The sequence below is a fragment of the Jaculus jaculus genome, chromosome 4 (genome assembly GCF_020740685.1).
Source record: "Jaculus jaculus isolate mJacJac1 chromosome 4, mJacJac1.mat.Y.cur, whole genome shotgun sequence".
NCBI lineage: Eukaryota > Metazoa > Chordata > Mammalia > Rodentia > Dipodidae > Jaculus > Jaculus jaculus.
Window position 1 is genome coordinate 36,699,250 of NC_059105.1, and position 19,606 is coordinate 36,718,855.

The following is a 19,606-nucleotide window of genomic DNA, read 5'->3' on the forward strand; positions in this document are numbered from 1 at the left end:
TAGGCCAGAATGGAATCTATGAATCGGCCCTACACTTCACTTATACCCCCTCTATCCCCACAAACTAAGGTCATCACCCCCTATACTGCTTCACAGCCTTCACCCCCTCTGCCTCCCCCTCCCCCTCCACCCCCTCCTCCCCCGCCCCCACCCCCTCCACCCCCTCCTCCTCTTCCCAGCCAGTCTGCACCTTCTGTGGGCTCAAGAGCCTCTATGTTTGTCAAGTACAGTACAATCACCAGGCTGCAGAACGCAGCTCAGCATTCAGGGCCCCTGTTTAAGCCTCCACCTCCCCCAGTAATGCAGCCTCTGCCCTTGGCCTCACAGTCCACCAAACCTCAGATCCTAGTGGCCCCCAGTGGAGTTGTCCCACCACCCCCTCCCCCTCCACCGCCCCCAACTCCTGGCTCAGCAATGGCCCAGTTAAAGCCAGCACCCTGTGCCCCATCCCTTCCACAGTTCAGTCCCCCACCTCCTCCACTGAAGATCCATCAAGTCCAGCATGTTCCTCAGGTGGCTCCTCCCACCCATGCAGCCTTTCCTCCCCAAGCCCCTCCCAAGCCTCATGTGCCCATCCCTCCTCCAGCCAGCTCCAAGAGTGTGCCACCAGTTGTGCCACAAGCCACCCCACCCACCCCTAATCCTCCTGTGCCCCCAACAAAAAAGCAGGCAAATATCCCCATTTCTCATGTCCCACCCTCTTCCCCTGCTCCTCCTACCCCGTGCCCCCCACCCACACTCCCCAAACAGCAGAGCTTCACTGTGAAGCCACCTGCCTCCCCACTGTCCCCAGTACCCACAGTAGTAAAGCAGATGGCCTGCCACTTCCCACCCCCTCCTCCTCCTCCTCCTATGGACTCTCAGCCTCTAAAGCCTCTCCCAACATGTGTCACCCCACAGTCCCCTCCTGCTGTAAAAGCAAAACCCAAGTGGCAACCCAACTCCATCCCTGTCCCTTCTCCAGATTTCCCTCCACCCCCTCCTGAGAGCAGCCTAGTGTTTCCTCCTCCACCACCTCCTCCAGCCCCAGTCCCTGCCCCATCACCAGTGCCTCCCATGGCCTCACCCACCCCTGAGAAAGGCGGATCTCCAGGCAAAAAGCCAAGTAAGATGTCCAGCCCTGGGGGGAAGAAACCACCCCCAACCCCACAGCGCAACTCCAGCATTAAGTCCAGCACTTGTGCCGAGCTCGCCGAGCCTAAGCGACCCTCAGTAGACAGTCTAGTCAGCAAGTTTGCACCGCCAGCAGAACCAGGGTCTCCCATCAAGGAAACCCCACCTCCTCCTGCAGCACCCCCCAAACCTGGGAAACTACACCTTTCTGGAGTCAACCTCCCTGGTATCCACCAACAGGGTGTGTCGGCAAAAATCTGTGTTCTGAGTGGGCACGGAAAGGACTCTGTGGTAGAATTTCCATCTCCTCCATCTGATTCTGACTTTCCACCCCCTCCACCTGAAATAGAGCTTCCTCTGCCCCCCATTGATATTCCAGCAGTATTCTCGGGAAACACCTCTCCAAAAATAGCTGTTGTTAATCCTCAGCCACAACTATGGTCTAAAACGTCAGTGAAGAAGGCCCCTCCACCCACTAGACCCAAACGCAACGACAGCACCCGCCTCACTCAAGCTGAAATATCTGAGCAGCCAGCATCGACCACGGTTGTGCCACAAGTGCCCACCTCTCCCAAGTCCAGCCTTAGCGTCCAGCCTGGATTCCTGGCTGACCTCAACAGGACACTGCAACGAAAGTCCATCACCCGGCATGGCTCACTTTCCTCCTCCCGCATGTCCAGAGCAGAACCCACAGCCACCATGGATGACATGGCATTGCCCCCACCACCTCCAGAACTGCTGTCTGATCAACAGAAGGCTGGTTTCGGAGGCAGTCATATTTCAGGCTATGCAACACTGCGGAGAGGACCTCCTCCTGCTCCCCCCAAAAGAGACCAGAATACCAAGCTCTCAAAAGACTGGTAGCCACAAGACTTTATTTTCATGATATCTACAATCATTTCAGGTGTTCAGAGTCTCCTAGTATGTTATTCAGGTAGTGTCCAGCTATATGTGTGTGTGTGTACATGAGCATGTACACACATAGCTATACAGATTGTGTGTGTATATATATATGTATACATCTGTGAATGTGTATATATAGAGAGAACTGAGTGGTTCTATTTATTCCTCTCCTGACCTAATCAGAAAATGGGGTTTTGTGATTTGGGGTGGAAGAGGCATGGAAGGGGGTGTATTCTGTCTCTTACAGTTTCTTTTGTCTATCATGTGGGGTGGACCAAATTTAGAGGCATTTCCTAAGTTTCTGTCCATGTGTTGCCTATTTGTGCATGTGTTACAGAATCAAGTAAGATGGACAGTGTGCTCTTTCTCTGAGAAAACCACCAGCTTGGCATATCCATAGGGCTTTTTGTTGTTATTTTTTACCCAGTTGGCTAATGTTAGAACTGCTTGACTGACATTTCATACACACAAGGGTCACTTTAAATCAGGAAATTAATTTCACAGAGTGAATAAATAGTGCAGGAAGGGGAAATTTTTAAGTAATTTTTGTGGTTGTACATAGGAAGTAAATTCATAGTGTAACCAAACCATTCTAGTCACAGTACTCCTAAATGAACCTACCCACATCTAGGATGTGTTCACAGGTAAGCTCTTTGACTACAAAACATGGAAAATGTAATGGGATAAGCCTAGGTAATTTTGAGTCTGTCTTAGGAAGTCTCATCAACTTGGCTTCATGATTCTCGTTTTCATGTTAGTGCCCAATACAGTATTACTGTAATGCACTCACCCAGTATATCTTTGGGTCACAGTTACCTTCTTACTTAGTGTGTGCTTTAGGTAAATGCTGGTACCTGTGGACAGTCAGTACATGAAATGGGCACACCCTGTGCCCAACATGGTGCACCCTGACACAAACCAAGTCACCTGCAATGCTTGTCTTTTTCTGTGCATTGCTCTCTAGGAGGAGAAGTAAGAGAACAAAAGTGGGCCTTGTTCACATATCCTTAATCAGGTTATAATGCAAAGAATCCATTAGGCATGGAATTATCCTGGAAGGAAAAGAAATAAATGAGCCATTCCATAATTTCATCCATTGCTATTGGAACTACCAGGTCCTTTGCTGTTTATAGCCTAGTTTTTGAGATGTGTCCAGGTTACCAGGAATTCTGATGGAGCAGTGTCAAAGTCCATGGAAGTATGTATGCATTATGTATGCATCTACAGCTTGGTGTAACAAGGATTCGTGGATCTAATGACACACCACACTTCTGGATGCTTCACCCTATCTTCTAAATGCTTTTGTTACTTTTTCCTGATACATAAGAAAAGGCAGGTACTTGTTTCATCCATTTTGATACATTGTTAGGAATAAAATGCAATCTTAGAGCTACATTTAAGCAAGAGAATAAAACCCAGCCATACTAGCAATTACAAATTCTAGTTACATATCTTAAAAAGCTTGTGCCTGTTTGTAAGGATTACCAGTGCCAAGTACAGAAATCTTTTAGTCTTGCCCTACAAGGAGAAAGTGACACAATTGAAGTGGGGCAAAAATGAACAGCCTTGAGTATAAAATCATGTATTGTGTGCACCAGGTATCACTACAACCCATTCTCAAGAAAGAACTGCATCATAGAGCAAATGTCACTTCTATCATATGTCCACTGTTCAGTAATCACATGGTTATGGATAAATAGGAATATATACTATTGTATGCTTTTTTAAAGGCCTATTTATCTATTTTTGGATCTAACAAATTGTTCAGGAAGTGATCTTTTTAACATGTCTGCACTGTAAAAAGTATGTATAGCAAATATGGGTCATCTTTGAGTACAGAATGCCAAGCTCCCCTGGGATTAGAGTGAAATAATTTCCCATGTTCTTAATACTGCTGCTTTACATTCATTCTAAGACCACCCAGACTTGTAAAGAGTTAAGAATATGGATCCAATTATCCTGAATTTGCATCTCTAGGCCTTTGTCTTATTTTTGTCATTTCAGATTAGCATATGTAGATGACTTCAGCTTAAGTGGGAAAAAGTATGCCTCCAATCTTCTTTCTCCCATGATTTGAGCCCTAAACCAACAGCCTTTGTGTTTTGTTTTGTTTCTGTGTGAATTTCCTGGGATTTCTTATTCCTACCCATCCTGAGTCACTGCTCCAACTTTCTTGGAAGAGCAGAACACTAGTAATGTGCCAAGAAAGGAGGGGGAGTATCCATGTCATTCCTACTCCCAGTCCAGTGGCACATTCCCATTACATTTCTCTAATGATAGAAATAGCTATTATCAAAAAGAACAAAAAATTCTAAATTGCTGAATAATGAAATGAAAACTTAAAGGGAAATATTTAATGGTTTTGAATACTCGGGGCTTGCTTTAATTTGGGTTTGGGTGGGATATAGTTTGGTTTGTTCTTTGGTGTGCTCCTAGAAAACACCTACTGCCAGATGACACAAGTACTGTGCCTTCTTCCACTGCCTTTGACTCTGCAGATCCAGCCCACGTGGCTTCTTCAGGCCCAGGAAAGATACCCTGACAGATGTGTTGGCTATACTGACAAGTGAACAGGATAGAGGAGCCCACTGGTACCCACTGAGGTTGTGATTTGCTTGACTAATGACATCCTTACTACTAACTGAACATTGCATCATTCAGTGCAACTCTGAAGAGCAGCAGGATCTCAGCTAATAGAACTTAAGATCCCCAGGTGGTAGTATCAGTATTAAGACTGTTCTCTATTGAGTTTACTAGCTTGACTTACTACTCAAATGCTCACTTGAAAAACTATTAAGATTTTACAGACTTAACTGGATTTTAATTTTTTTTTTTTTGGACTTTTTAAAAATGAAAAGGGCTGGATCTTAAGAAAAGTGACCCAGAGGTAGGTGTGGTGGCTCAACCCGAGACCCAGCATTCTGGAGGCTGAGGTAGAATCGTTTTGAGACCAACTTGGGGCTACAGAATGAGTTTCGGGTCAGCCTGAGCTCAGTGAGACCCTGCCTCCAAAAAAAGAAAAAACTATTTCATCTGACAGCTCTACTTTCAAAGTAATAGAGATATGACAGTGTTTTACATTCCACTAAAATTAAGGTGCTTCCCACCCGCTGACTTTGGAATATCTTGCAAAGGGCTGAGAACTACTTTGGGTCCCCTCTGTGTATGTTTACTTTGTTGCTAATATGTTCAGTGTCAAGTTTCAATTGGGAAGTCATGATTCAAGAGAGTAACAGAACAGTTAGGAACTATACATCCATTTCAAGTTTCAGAAGCTGCCATTCCAGCAGAAAACAACCAGGTTGTGGCTGTGGCAAGGGCAGTTACAAACTGGCCTGCAGAACGTATCAGGTAACAGTGTGGATTGTTCCTCCTACTTAGATAAGCATTTTTCGCCTTCGCTCCTGAACTAAATCATTTTCATATTAAAAACAAGGCAGTTTTTAAGCTAGTAAAACTGCATGCCTGTGTTCACACCTTTGGAGCAGCCCTGATGTAGTCCCACAGATTTTATTGCAGTTGATACCATTAAACCAGTGACCCTGTATAGTTATGGATATGATTACTTGATTTCCATAAAATAGGTATTTAGGTTTATGCACTTAATGAGAGGGGGGTGGCTTTAAAAAATCAATCTCACCAGGTGTGGTGGCCTACACCTTTAATCCCAGCACTCGGGAGGCAGAGGTAGGAGGATTGCCTTGAGTTTGAGGCCACCCTGAGACTCCATAGTGAATTCTACATCAGCCTGGGCTTGAGTGAGATCCTACCTCAAAAAACAAAAACAACTCTTAGATTGCAAAGACCTCTTGGCACTCTCTTTCTTCCTCACCCTTACATTATCTGATATAGCTTGAGGCCTCCCTGACTACAGGAATTCGTGACCTCTTAAGTTAAAATTGGACCCAGAGAAATCCAGGAACAGAATACCAACACCAACCTTAGTATGTTTCTTTTAAAATCCAGTGAAAATAGTTACACCTTTACCACTGTGAAAAAACAAACAGTGCTTAGTTCTTACTGTGCCCTTGAGAAGTCTGTATGTAAAAGAAATCTAAAATCTAGGCGAAGAATAAACTTGTTCAATATAACAAAACATACTCGATAGACACACTTGAAGGGGGAAGGACCTCCTCTAATTGGTTTACCTTGTAATAGTGAAAACTATTTGCTGTAATCCCAGTGCCTTGAACTCTTTGGAGAGGAATAGCATTTAAAACACACACACACACACACAAACTTATGAGGTGCTAATGAAAGAGAAGGTATTTTTCTAGTTTGGGCAGAAACGGAAAAAGTGACTGTCTTACAAGAGGGCTTCATTACCTAGAACAGGGCCTGGCTGTTTTCTACCAAAGACAGAAGTGAATCAAGTCAGTGGTGGGACTACTACAGATTTTAAGAGGCAGCCATGTTCAGCATCATGGGTAACTAAATCCTCACTGCACAGATGTTGAAGCCTCAACTTCTTAGGCTATAAAATTTAAAGACAGCACTTATCAGGATGTGTAGGTGGAAACCCTAAATTTTGGGATTTCCCATTAACTAGTACCAAAACTTTTTTTTTCATGATTCCACCTCTTAGTTTTTCTGTATTTGTAAATAAGCTCTTCTAGGAAATGAGTATTAACTGGAATGTTTCAAATGACTTTATCATCCACTAGTGAACTTTTACAGAGAAGTATGTTTAAGGTAAAGATATCATTAGCTTGTGCAAAGTGTTGTACAAACATTGTTTACCACTTTAAAGGAAGTTGCACATTATATTTAACTGGGACTATTTCTTCTTTTCCCCATTTCTTGAAAAAAAAAAATTGTCAAGGCTCATGCTAAATTCTAGCTGTTGAAGCTTTGCCACAAATAGATATAATGTAGAAATATGTACTTTTTTAAAGCATGAAGATGACAAACATTTCAAAGCACCAGGTAGAGGACATTATTCAGAGATTATTCACAGCTCGGTAAAGATGAAGTTATGGTTTCTTTCAGCCTTGTTGCTGTTTTCTTCTGCATAAATGTATGCTCCCATTTCATATGTGCCTTGCTCCCTGATTGTGTAAAGCTATATATAAACAAATATATATATATGAAAGAGATATATTCATTCAGTACTACTGATGTTTTTGTTCTATTGCTGGATTAAGTTATTTTGTTACTTTTGCCAGTTGTCAGTAAACTATTGTAATGATCTAGGACAGTAGTCATACAGCCATTGTCAATTTGTTTTTCCATTTACATGTTTTATGTCAACTTACCCAATCCCTAACTTTTTTAAAGATTACATTGAAACACAGGGACCTTTAATGTTACTGGGCAGGCACCATTAAGAACCCAGTTTGGGGGACTGGATGTCTGGCCTAGCAATTAAGGTGCTTGCCTGCAAAGCCTAAGGATCCAGGCTCGATTCGCCAGACCCCATGTAAGCCAGATGTACAAGGTGATGCATGCACCTGGAGTTCACTTTCAGTGGCTAGAGGCCCTGGTGCACCCATTCTCTCCACCTCTGGGAGGAGGATACAGAAGACAAAAGATGGGGAATGCAGAGAATAGGAGCCAGACTAAGAAGCAAGGTAGAGGGACAGAGGTCAAATGGCAGACGAGGATCACCAGGGGAAGAGACAAGCTGTCTCTGAAATAAGATCAGTAGAAAACTGGCTAAGGGCATTGCTAAGTCAGGGGAGTGGGAGTTAGGCAATATAAACATCTGAGGTTGTATCAATCAGGCTGCTGCTCTCTTCATTTTGACTCCATCTTGGGACTCCTCCCACCTAACATTTTGAAGATTTGGAAATAAGATGTTAGGACTGCCCTGCCAAGTTAGACATAAAATGTATGTTCTGATGCTTTTTTTTTTTTGAGACAGCGAGGCTGGGGGAGAGAGGGGCAGAAAATTGGCAGGCCAGGGCCTCCAGCCACTGTAGTCTTACTCCAGACGTGTGTGCCACATAGTGTATTCACAGGCAAGCGCCTTAATTGCTAAGCCATCTCTCAAGCTGCTCTGGTGCTTCCAAATAACTGTTATTTATCAAACTGAAAAAAGCAGCAGCAGCTCTCCCACTTCGCTCATCACATCTGTCAGTTCTACTGGTTGTGGAAACTCCTGTACCTCTGAATGAAAACCAGTAATAAACAGCACTTTCCCCAACCCACAAGGCATGTCAACTGAATGTGTATTTCATACCACAGAAGCCCCAAAGGACAGAGTACTCCAAATTGTATGTGTGTATTTAACTTACATGGGTCTCATGCAGCTACAAGTTTGTGTCTGGCTTTACTTAGGTGCGGGGGGATTAAACTCACCAGCAGGTTTGGTAAACAAGCAATTTTAATCTCCCAAGACCCCAAACATTTTTGAAACAATGCTCAGAGAAGTTCCTCTTACTCATTTTTTTTTTAGGGAAAAAAAAAAAACTTTTCTTGAAAACACTCCTTAAATGAATTAGTTTCCACGTTACTGTCCCACATTGCTTACTGACATCCAAGTGGAAAGGTACTGAGGAAGATGACTTGTAAAGCAGGAAGAACCAATGTATTCTTGGGCATCCTGGAGATAAACTGCCCATGTACCCAAACTCTTTATAACTAAAATTTTTGTGGTCAGTTTGTCATTTAAGATCTTATCAAGGCTGCTACAGTTTTGCTTATAATCAACCCCCCATATTCCTGTTGAAAAAAAAATTTTAATTTGACAGGTGTGGGGGTGGTTAATATCTGTTTTACAAACTAAAGTCTCAACATTAAGTATTTTAAGTTGCATAACAGTAAAGTTGAAAATTATCCTCAACATTTAGATAGCCAACCACTCTGGAAAGAAAAAGATGTTAAATGCACAAATAATTTCACAAAAACAAATAGACTTTGTGTGATTTTATTTAGGTCAAGTTCTTAGTACACAGCAATAATTAATTTCAAATACAATTAAAAAATTAAAAAGTGAATGTTCCCTCACTCATCTGGAGGTGGTTTAATGGCACACACAAGAACATTACTGGCAACAGACTGCTCCCTCAAGTTGCCTGAATGGTTTTTACTCAGTACCACCAACTTCTGCTCTGGGAGCTAAAAGGTGTAACTGGCCAGATCATAAATTGCTTACATTCTTTTTTGTAAACCATTTTGTTAAGAAAAAAAGGTACACGGACACAAAATATGATAAAAACTGCTTTTCCATAGAATTCTGAAGTTGCAAAAGAGGTTTCATTTTAATGTGAAAATAAGCTTTTTGTTGGCTTTTTTTTTTTTTTTTTTTACAAAAAACCTTAAGATATTTTGCAAGGATCATTTACACAGCTAGGCCCTGTCATTTCATTTGTAATTGTTTTAAATAGAGATTCTCAATGAAACAAAGCACAAAATAAACTAAAAAATAATGAGCTCAATGCCTCCACTGAATAACTGTTTTATAAGGCCCCCTAAATAAGGCTGTTTGCTGTGCTCCTGCCAGTGTTGAACTAATACATTTTTTTGCTACACACACCTCATGGAAGAGTATGTGTAGTTTTAGAAAGGGTAAATGATTATTTTCACCAGTTAAGATTGCATGTAATATCCTCCTTTAAGCAGTATGAATACTTGGATGGTTATTTATCAAAATGACATGTCTTTTCAAGTATATTTCTGACCAAGTAAAACTCTTAATTTTCTACTAAGGGGGGGAAAAAACACAGTTGGGACAGCCATGGTGCAGTGGAAAGAGTACTGAGCACAATCAACAACTACTGTTATTAACTAGCTGTTCATCTGAAACAAAGCATCTAATAACCTCATTGGTAAATGAAACAAAAAATTTAAAAACTCACCTAGCTCTAAAATGGTATGATTCTAAGTAAATAGTATTAAGGAAATTAACACCTTCATGCCAATCAGCAGTTCTTGGTCAAAGCTGTTCAGAAGTAAACAGGTCCCCACTTATTTCAGAAATTTGGCAGTCACCTGCCAAGTCCTCCATTAGAGCCCTTTTCAGAGGCAAAAGTGGCCTTCAGGACATGCCCTGTGGGCTCCATGAACAGAAAAGGTAATAAAGAAAGACGAAGTATTCTTTTTGATGCCTCCAAAACAGAAAATTTTTAATTATCTTAAAATGGCTAATGAGTACAGCCACATTGTAGACAATAAAGTATTCTCTCTAGCTAGGTAATAAACAGCAACAGGAAGAAGGAAGGGGCATGAAAATGTCACCTGGAGAACATAGCAAAATCAAGTCCTGTACTTACCCCAAGATGGGGACAGCAGATGCCTCTGAGGAAGACAGATGTAGCTAACAGATGGAAAATACTGAAGGAAGTATCTTTAAAGACTCATTCCAAACACAGCAGACTAAAATCTTCTCAGATGTAGATTTTGAAACATTGGCACTTTTTGGGGGGACGGGGAGATTGGCCACACAGTCAAGATGTGTCATGAAGTAATACCCTCATATTACTTCTGTCCTCACAAGTTGGCTACTTACTGGCCAGCACATTTTAGGCCAATAATTGTGTAGCATATTAAGATTTTCTGAATTCATCTGAAATCTTATTACCAGCTGTCTGTTAGTGCATGGTTAAGTAAATGGAGGAAACTTACAATAAAATAGGAAATACCCTCAAAGGGTATTAATAGCATGCAATCTACATAATACTACATTAAAAGCCTCCAATTACTGTAGCCCTGGCTCATTTATATAGCATCCTTCCAAGACAATTTATAAAATCAAAACTATAAAAATCAAAAAGATGCAAAAGAGTTACAACAGTACTACATAATACAAAAACCTCAGTGCCCCATGGAGTGTCCCCACTGCAGGTCTTCAGCACAAAGGACAGACCTCACCAGTGTCAAGCTTCTGCAGACAAGCTGCACTCCTGTTGCCTGCCCCCAGCTCCACTGAAGCTGTCTTGTTTCCGGCAGTGGTGAGCTAGCTGTTTGCCAGATTTCAAAACATTCTCTATGTTAAGTTTTCTCATCAAAAGGCTATTTAAATAAGTTAGAGAGTAATTATTTAAATAAGTCAGTGAGTTAACTATTTTCAGAAGTTTCCCTAGTTGCATTACCAGTCAACAAGATTTTAACCTAACCATGTATAGTCTTATTTGGGTCCAAAATGGAACTAAAGGCTCACAGGGTATAAAAGGGCCATTACCTTGAAGATAGGGTTAAGACATGTCAGGATGACCTAACAAGAGCACAAAAGAGAAGGTGTACTAGAAGCAAGGGAGTTAAAGCTGAATCCGAGTGTTTGTTTGGAAAAAAATCTACAACCAAAATAGCCAATCTGCAATGTTTTTATTTAAAAAAAAAAAACTAAGAAAACCAAAAGCTGGGTGTGACAATTCATGCCTATGATCCCAGCACTTGCTTAAGCAAGAGGATCATTATAGGTTCTAGCCTGGCCTACAGAGCTGTTGCTAACAATTTCAATTTTAAAACAACAAAAGGCTTGAGAAAAGAGCTGGACCATAGTTAAGTGATGATGTTTGTGCTCAGATTGACACATGGAATGTTAACTTCCGCCTATCTCATCTGCGTTTCTTCACATACTGCCACACTTGCTCATTTGCAACCAAATCCTTCTATCTGCACTACCCGTCATGTGAAGGCCACCTTTGAAATACATACAGCAATTACCACTTTCACCCGCAGAGGAAGTTACCTGGCAAAGATCCATTCTGGCCAATTCACTGGAGCTTTGGGCCTGGACACAAGCTGGCCCACCACAGTATTCACCTACTACAAAGAAACCTTTCTATTTTTTCAGTATTTCTTATGCTGATTACAGAGGTGATTATTAAAGCTATCAGACCTATAAACTCCACTGAATTTAAAGCTGTAATTATATAGATGGGGAAAAAATAACATATTTGTTATACTGATTTTCATCAGTGTAACTGGTTTAAGAGTTCTGGCCTGTTAATCTTCCATGATATTCTTTCTCTCTGACACAGAATGTTCAAAGTCTTACTATGAGTAGTTACAAAAGAGTCTGAGCACACAAAGTCGGATAAATAAATATTTACCTTTTCTAGAGCTGAGAGAATAAAAATGACTCAGCCACAGCTAACACTGGCCAGGAATAATGTTCACAGAGCACAGTAGCAGCCTTTTTATTCCCAGTGACTGTCAGGAGACTTGAAAACAACTGTTATTCTCTTTAAAAATAAAAATAAAAGAGTATTTTCTCTAACTAGCAAAAGAAAAGTAGTTGATAGTTGGTCTGACTTCCAAGACAAGGGTGCCCTTCAAAGCCTTAGGAACCTTCATGTCTAGCTTCACACACCCACGTCAGCATATGACCCAGCCTACCATACTTCACATCGGGGACATTGGCCATTAGAGGCAATGCAGTCTCATGCAGCAGCATATTAACAATTGTTAACCACCCTCCGAATGTTGGAGACTTTCACATTTCATCATCCTTATAAACTACAAACAGAAACATAACAGGATGCAAGTGAGTTCAATACTAACTCATCTGGCACAGTCAAGTGCTAAAAGAATGTAGAATTTACAGTGTTAAAGGGGGGGGGGAGCCATCTGAAACAATTTAAAAATAGTTAGTATGGTATTTAAACATTGGTTCCTTCCTTTTCATACTTTTGGAAGAAAGTAAGGAATGAGGGTACCCACTGGGCCACAAGACTAACCCTTACTTAGCATGGGCAATGAAAAATAGCCACTGCCACAGATTCCGCAGGAAAAGAAATCCCAAGGATATGCGATATTCCTGAGATAGATCCCAGATTTTTTTTTCTGAATCAGTCAATCTAATTTATTTTAACTACATATTTATGTTGTTATACTTTTCACATATTCAGAAACTGTCACTTTATTTTAATCCATACAGCTCAGCATAATACAAATGATGGCAAAAATCCAGTTGTTCAGACTTGGCTTATTTTTAATACTAGGGTATAAACAAAAAGAAATAAAATAAGTAGCTTTTACCATTTATATGCTTCATTCTATTTCACTGGAGGGAAATCCCCAGGGCCTTCGGATACTCTGAGAAGACCTGACTATTCTTGTGAGGAAAGCACAACCCTGTTGAGCTTTACTCAGAATAATGCATGATGGACTCAACATAATTCCCAGGAAAGAGCCCAGTCACTCCGTTCATAACACCCTCATACCAACCATCGTCATTCTTCTTGATGACATAAATAATGGCTCCTTCTTGAAAGGACAGCTCATCTTCCTTGTCTTTTGTATAATCATAAATTGCCACAACTGGGGGGAAAACAAAATTAGATGTGAATGAGACTACTCCTAGAAAGACAAAACCAAACAACCATTAAAACAGCAATTTTCTAAAATTCATGTGCATGCATTTCGTATCTAATAAACAGTCTTACAAAATGAAATTATACTTTCAAGGAAAAATAATTCTAAATCTAGAACCCCCCTCTCACACATTTAGTAAAACATCCTTTAACAGTGTATGAAGAAAATACATCACTGCAATGAAAATCAGAACTATGAAAGATGGCTATTTTTCTTCATATAAGCTTGTATTGAGGCACTACATTGTATAAGAAAATTCTTATGGTTAAAATTGCAACTACGTAGCCAGGCATAGTGGTGTATGCCTTTAATCCCAGCCCTTGGGAGGCAGAGGTAGGATGATTGCTATGAGTTCCAGGCCACCCTAAGACTGTGTACTGAATTCCAGATCAACCTGAGCTAGAGTGAGACCCTACCTTGAAAAACAAAAACAAAAGAATTACAACTATGTTAGTGTTGTGAGAGGCAAGTGGGAAATGAGACAGGCTAAGGATTCATGTCTCCTTTCTGGAATTTATGCCTATTCATAATTGTGATTGATTTCCCACAAGTTAAATGCACTAATAAAGGAAGTCCACTGCATATATTCTTTTAAAACTAACACTGCATTATTTCACCAATTTCTACATTCGCAAAAATGGTTAAAAAGTGTTAAGAAGCTGGGCATGGTGGCGCATGCCTTTAATCCTAGCACTTGGGAGGCAGAGGTAGGGGGATCATCATGAGTTCAAGGCCACCCTGAGACTACATAGTGAATTCCAGGTCAGCCTGAGCCAGAATAAGACCCTACCTCGAAAAATATATATATATTTATTTAGGCTGGAGAGATGGCTTAGCGGTTAAGCGCTTGCCTGTGAAGCCTAAGGAGCCCGGTTTGAGGCCAATTCTCCAGGACCCACGTTAGCCAAATGCACAAGGGGGCGCACATGCCTGGAGTTCGTTTGCAGTGGCTGCCACTTTCTCTCTTGGTCACTCTCAAATAAATAAATAAAAATGAACTAAAAAAAAACTTAAAAAAAAAAACAAGTGTTAAGAACCATGATACCTATAAGTCTCCTGTGACATTTACTGCCTAACTCACTTGATAAGGGGACTCTAAAACACAATCTCAGATAATTTCTGGTTCCTAACATAAATCTACCTCCGTTTTGTTAAACTGGGATACTTTATAACTTACTCAAATCTACTGTACGATTAAGCCTTTGTTCCATCCCCCCGCACCTTTTACATACCACTCAGAACTTAACAAAATCTCCACTTACTTTTCTGAGAATTATGGATGGTCTTTGTTCCTCATGTAAGTGAGAAATGGAAATCACAAGAGGAATTTCTGATATAGTGAATGCAACTTACCTTAAAGAAAATTTCAGGGTTGGGGATAGAGCTCAGTGGCAGAGACTAGTGGGGGGGGGGGGGGTGAGTGTGTGTGTGTGTGTGTATCTGAGTTCCATCCTAGCACCAAAAACAGAAAGAGGAAGGAGAAAGGGGGAAGGGAAGGAGAAAAAGTGAAGAAAGGAGAGAAGAAAAAATGGAGTTTATCTGCAGTGGCTGGAGGCCCTGGCGTGCCCATTCGCTTATCTGTCTTTATGTGCTCCTGTCTCTGATAAAAAAAAAAAAAATTAATCATATTATGAACTGAGGTTTTTTAATATAATTATTTGAGAAAGATGTAGAGAGTGAGAGAGAGAAAGACTGGGCGTGCCAGGGCCTCCCAGCCACTGCAAACGAACTCCAGATGCATGCATCCCCTTGTGCTTACGTGGGTCCTGGAGAATCGAAACGGGATCCTTTGGCTTTGCAGGCAAGCACCTTAACCGCTAAGCCATCTCTCCAGCCCTGAACTGAGATTTTTTTTTTTTTAATATACATAGAAACTGTAAGGTTTGGGCTGGAGAGATGGCTTAGTAGTTAAGGAGCTTGCCTGTGAAGCCTAAGGACCCAGGTTCAATTCCCCAGGTCCCACACGTAAGCCAGATGCACATGATGGCACATGCATCTAGAGTTCATTTGCAGTGGCTACAAGCCCTGGCATGCCCATTCTCACTCACTCTCTCTTCTGTTTCTAATCAATAAATACTTAAAAATAGATCTTTTTAAAAATTTTTAAAACTGTAAAGTTTATTCTACAACAGCAAAACTCCATTTAACGTAATATTGAATTGATATACTCTCCTCTGAAGTAAAGCAAGTTGATTTTGACACTATGAAGGAAGATCTCATTAAGCTACCTGACAATGCAATCTGAGTTAAGAGATGATTCAGAACCCATTGTGGACACTACTTCTACGAAAATAATGCCACTTAGTTAATGTAGCCAGTTTCCACCAGTCTAACGAATGAAACCTTTATGTTCAAAAGTGACCATGAAAGAAGCAACCTTCTCTTATTAGTTCTTTTGTTAACCAATCTTCCTGAAGCATTTGGCAATGATACTCTTTTCCTTCAGCCTCTATTCTGAGTTTCTAAACAAGCCAGGAAACTAGGAGTTAACCTTACCTTCCCCTAGCCCTCTCCCCATATTCCCAAGTCCTATCTATAATTTTACATTCCTAAATCTCTCAAATCCAAGCACTTTTCTATGACATCACTATGGTCACTGCTCCAAGCCTGTGCACTACTCTTTGAAGTGGAAGATGTGCTTTACCTAGAGATTTTCTAAGCAGCATGAGTGACTTAGTTTTCAATGCCTAAAGCACTTCTTGCAACTGGTCTGAGATGAGAACTTCTTGCGACTGGTCTGAGATGACACATGAGCATTAACAATGCTTCATCTCAGACTAGTTCTTGGTTCCTTTTTGTCCTGCTTATTAAAAGTAGAGTGATATATACTGTTTGAAATACTAAATACCTCTGGGTGCCAAAGAGATCATTCAAAAAATACTGATACTGGTGGTAACAAAAACATTACTCCATTGACTGACCCACTCCTTTTTTAAGAAAAATGGCTCCCATTGCTGTATTTTTAACAAAATTTAAGAAAGACCTCAATGAATCTAACTGACACATCATAAAAAAACTATCTTTTAAATACAAGGTCTTATGTATTGTAAGCTAGTCTTGAATTCACTATGTAACTAAGGATGACCTTAATCCTGGTCCTTCTGCCTCTACCTACCAACTGCATGAGCCACCAGTTTATGTGGTGCTAGAGAAAAATTAGGGCTCTGGTGCATGTTAGGCAAACACTCTACCACCTGAGCACAAGCCCAGCTCCTAAACCATGATTTCTGAAGACATTCTTTGATTCTTTGCGAGTAATTCTGAAAGAGCTGACAGAAACAAGTGACCACAGTACATGAAAACCTTTCCATTTGCAACTCTAGCTATACAAAGTTTTCAGGGCCACTGCCTCTGGAGAGGCCCTCCTCTCATGCCTGGAAAGGTATCCAGGAACTGGGGAGACAGCTCAACAGACAAAGGTTTGCCATGTGAGCATCAGTGCCTTATTTCATATCCTTAGCACCCATGTAGATACTAGAGAGGTACAGTGACCCGCTTGTAATCCCAGAGCTCGGGAGATGGGAGCAGGAGATCCCTGAAGCAAGTTTAGGTAGAGGTGGCGGCTTGCTGAGCTCTGGGTTCAACTAAAAGGCTCTGCTTCAGTAAGTACGGTGGAGTGCAATACAAGAAGATGGACATCAACCTCTGACCTCCACATATGCATGTATGCATACACACACACAGCTTGGAAGGTATCCAAATTCTCAATTCCTACTTCTCCTTTCCAATGGCCTCTACACTGTTACAGGTATCTCAAAAAGAAAAGGTTAAATATGTACAAAGGATCTTATCATCATTAACTTGCCTCTACTATCTTATTTTTTAAAAGAAAAATACCAAGGGGCTGGAGAAATTGCACTTAATTGCAAAGCCTAATGACCCTTGTTCAACTCCTAAGTACCCATGTAGAGACAGATGCATAAAGTGGTGCATGTATCTGGAGTTTATATGAAGTAAGCAAGCTCGGGTGCACCCATACTCACTCTTTCCCTCCTTCTCTCTTTTTTCTCTCTCCCCCTCCTTCCTTTCAGTCTCAATAAATAAATAAAATTTTTATAAGAAAAAAGAAAAATACCAAACTCCCACCTGCTCCCTCCAAGTTGGCCATTTCCCACATGCACACTACTCGCCAAATCCCAAAGAATCGCACACTAATGTGGGCACTCCCTCCTCCTAGAAGGCCTTTCCATTCTCATCTCCAAGAAACTCCCGCTCAGTGTTCAACGCACATCAAAAGTATCAAGTCCTTTCAGATGCTTTTTAGAAATCCCCAGACAGAAGTAATGGTCATATTCATTTCAGATGAACATTAATAGAGCATCTACTGACTTTCTGTGAGACAAAGATGGACAAGACAATGGACTGTATTGTGACAATTCTAGTATCCATACTTCTAGCTTAAAATCCTATGGCTGAGCTGGGAGTATACAGACAATAATGGCACATTACAAATAGGGATGGATATAAAATGCAAGTAGAAAAGTTGCAAAGAAGAGCTGAATTGCTAGTAAATGGGCTGTAAAGTCCCAGAGCAAGTTCAATTCCCAACTCAACTATTACTAACAAACAGAGCATACTTAACTTTCGGGAATTATGACAATTCTAACACTTTCTATCTCAAAACATTGTTACTTTAAATAACACAAGTCACATAAATAGACTTTTACATGGTAAACTTTCTAATGAAGTATATTAGCTTCTTTTATCATTAGTAGTTTATTGTTAACTCCTGTGATATACTAGGTATAAAATAAATGCATAAAAATAGCTAGCCTCAAACTCATGGCAGTCATCCTACCTCAGCCTCCCTAGTGTTAGGATTAAAGAATTAAAGGTATGTGACAGCACACTTAACTTTTTTTGTTGTTGTTTTTCGAGGTACGGTCTCACTCAAGCTCAGGCTGACCTGGAATTCACTATGTAATCCAAGGTGGCCTCAAACTCACAATAATCCTCCTACCTTTGCCTCTTGAGTGCTGGGATTAAAGGGGTGTGCCACCACGACTGGCTACACTTGGCGTTTAATATTTGTGTTTGGAAAGAAAAACCTCAAAAGCATCGTTAGGGGCTAGAGAGATGGCTTAGTGGTTAAGGCATTGCCTACATAGCCTAAGGATCCATGATTGACTCTCCAGATCCCACATAAGCTAGATGCACAAAGGTGAGGCAACTGCAAGGTGGCAAATGCCCACTAGGTGGTACAGCATCTGCAGTTCAACTGCAGTGGCTGAGGCCCTGGCATGCCAATTCTCTCTCTCACTCTCAAATAAAATAAAATTGTTAAAATTTAAAAAAAAAAAACCTTTAGGAATGGTCCTGACATGTTTTAAAGATTTAGATGAATACAAAAACATGCTTTTAGAAGTCTCTAGGTTTTTACATACCCACGAAGAGTTACTTTTCACTATTCCTATCCCTAAAGAAATAACGGAACTTTAAACTCATTTTTCCTAGAACACTGTTGAAATCGGCTAGAAAGTTTGTAAACTATGTTGAAGCAGAGCCGCACCACAGTGTGATGCCTTGTACATCATTTTTTCCTTAAAGACAGTTTAATGAAGGTGTACTTTCAGGCAGGTATTATGGAGCACGCCTTTTAATCCCAGCATTTGAGAAGCTGGGATAGGAGGGCTGCCATGAGTTCCAGGCCAGTATGAGGCTCCAGAATGAGTTCAAGGTCAGCTTAGACTAGAGTGAGATCCTACTCTGGAGGAAAAAAAATTAAAGATGTAATTTAAACAAAATAAACCCACTGTAGCAAATCCTACACTAACCCAGGCAAATACTTGCAGTGTTCAATGAGTTTTGACTTGTGTGATCATCATCATAATCATCATATAGAAATGTGAAGCAAAATTTTCTAACAACCCTCTGTATCAAATTACCTTGTTTACTGGTACCTGGAATCTTGTTTTTTTGTTGGAATTCTTTCAGTCTCACACTTCTGAGATCTAGCCATTTGTTGCCTACACTAGTAATTAGTTTCTTTTCACTGTAGAAAAGAAGTCCACTGATTGGATGGATATCCCAAAGTCACTTTACCCACTCATCAGGTAAAAAACACTTGGGCTATTTCCAGTTTGGAACTATTAAAAGCAGTTTTACATGTTCATATTTAAGTTTGTGTGAAAATATGTAATCATTTTTTCTTAAGTCTGTATATAGGAAAGAATTCCCAGAACAAATAGTAAGTACATTCCTAATTTGTTTTTTAAAAAGCTGCTATGGCTAAGGCCTTGCACACGATAGGTAAGCACTATGTCACTGAAATACAGCCCCAGACCTCAACTTACTTTTTATTTTGATACAGAGTCTCACTAAATTGTCCAAA

The 19,606-nt window shown here is 40.7% G+C and overlaps 2 protein-coding genes across 30 annotated transcripts in view; one reads left to right on the forward strand and one right to left on the reverse strand.

Annotated features, from left to right (window-relative positions):
* Positions 1–8,168, forward strand: part of Raph1 (Ras association (RalGDS/AF-6) and pleckstrin homology domains 1) — a 110,534-nt gene extending 102,366 nt beyond the window's left edge. For all 6 annotated transcript variants that reach the window (XM_045148026.1, XM_045148029.1, XM_045148030.1 and 3 more), the window contains one exon: positions 4–8,168. In XM_045148026.1, coding sequence (XP_045003961.1) covers positions 4–1,977 — 1,974 coding nt within the window. In that variant the 3' untranslated portion in view covers positions 1,978–8,168. The remainder of the gene's footprint in view (positions 1–3) is intronic.
* A 700-nt stretch (positions 8,169–8,868) lies between these two features.
* Positions 8,869–19,606, reverse strand: part of Abi2 (abl interactor 2) — a 128,710-nt gene continuing 117,972 nt past the window's right edge. For all 24 annotated transcript variants that reach the window (XM_045148049.1, XM_045148044.1, XM_045148038.1 and 21 more), the window contains one exon: positions 8,869–13,221. In XM_045148049.1, the coding sequence (XP_045003984.1) occupies positions 13,046–13,221 (176 nt within the window). In that variant the 3' untranslated portion in view covers positions 8,869–13,045. The remainder of the gene's footprint in view (positions 13,222–19,606) is intronic.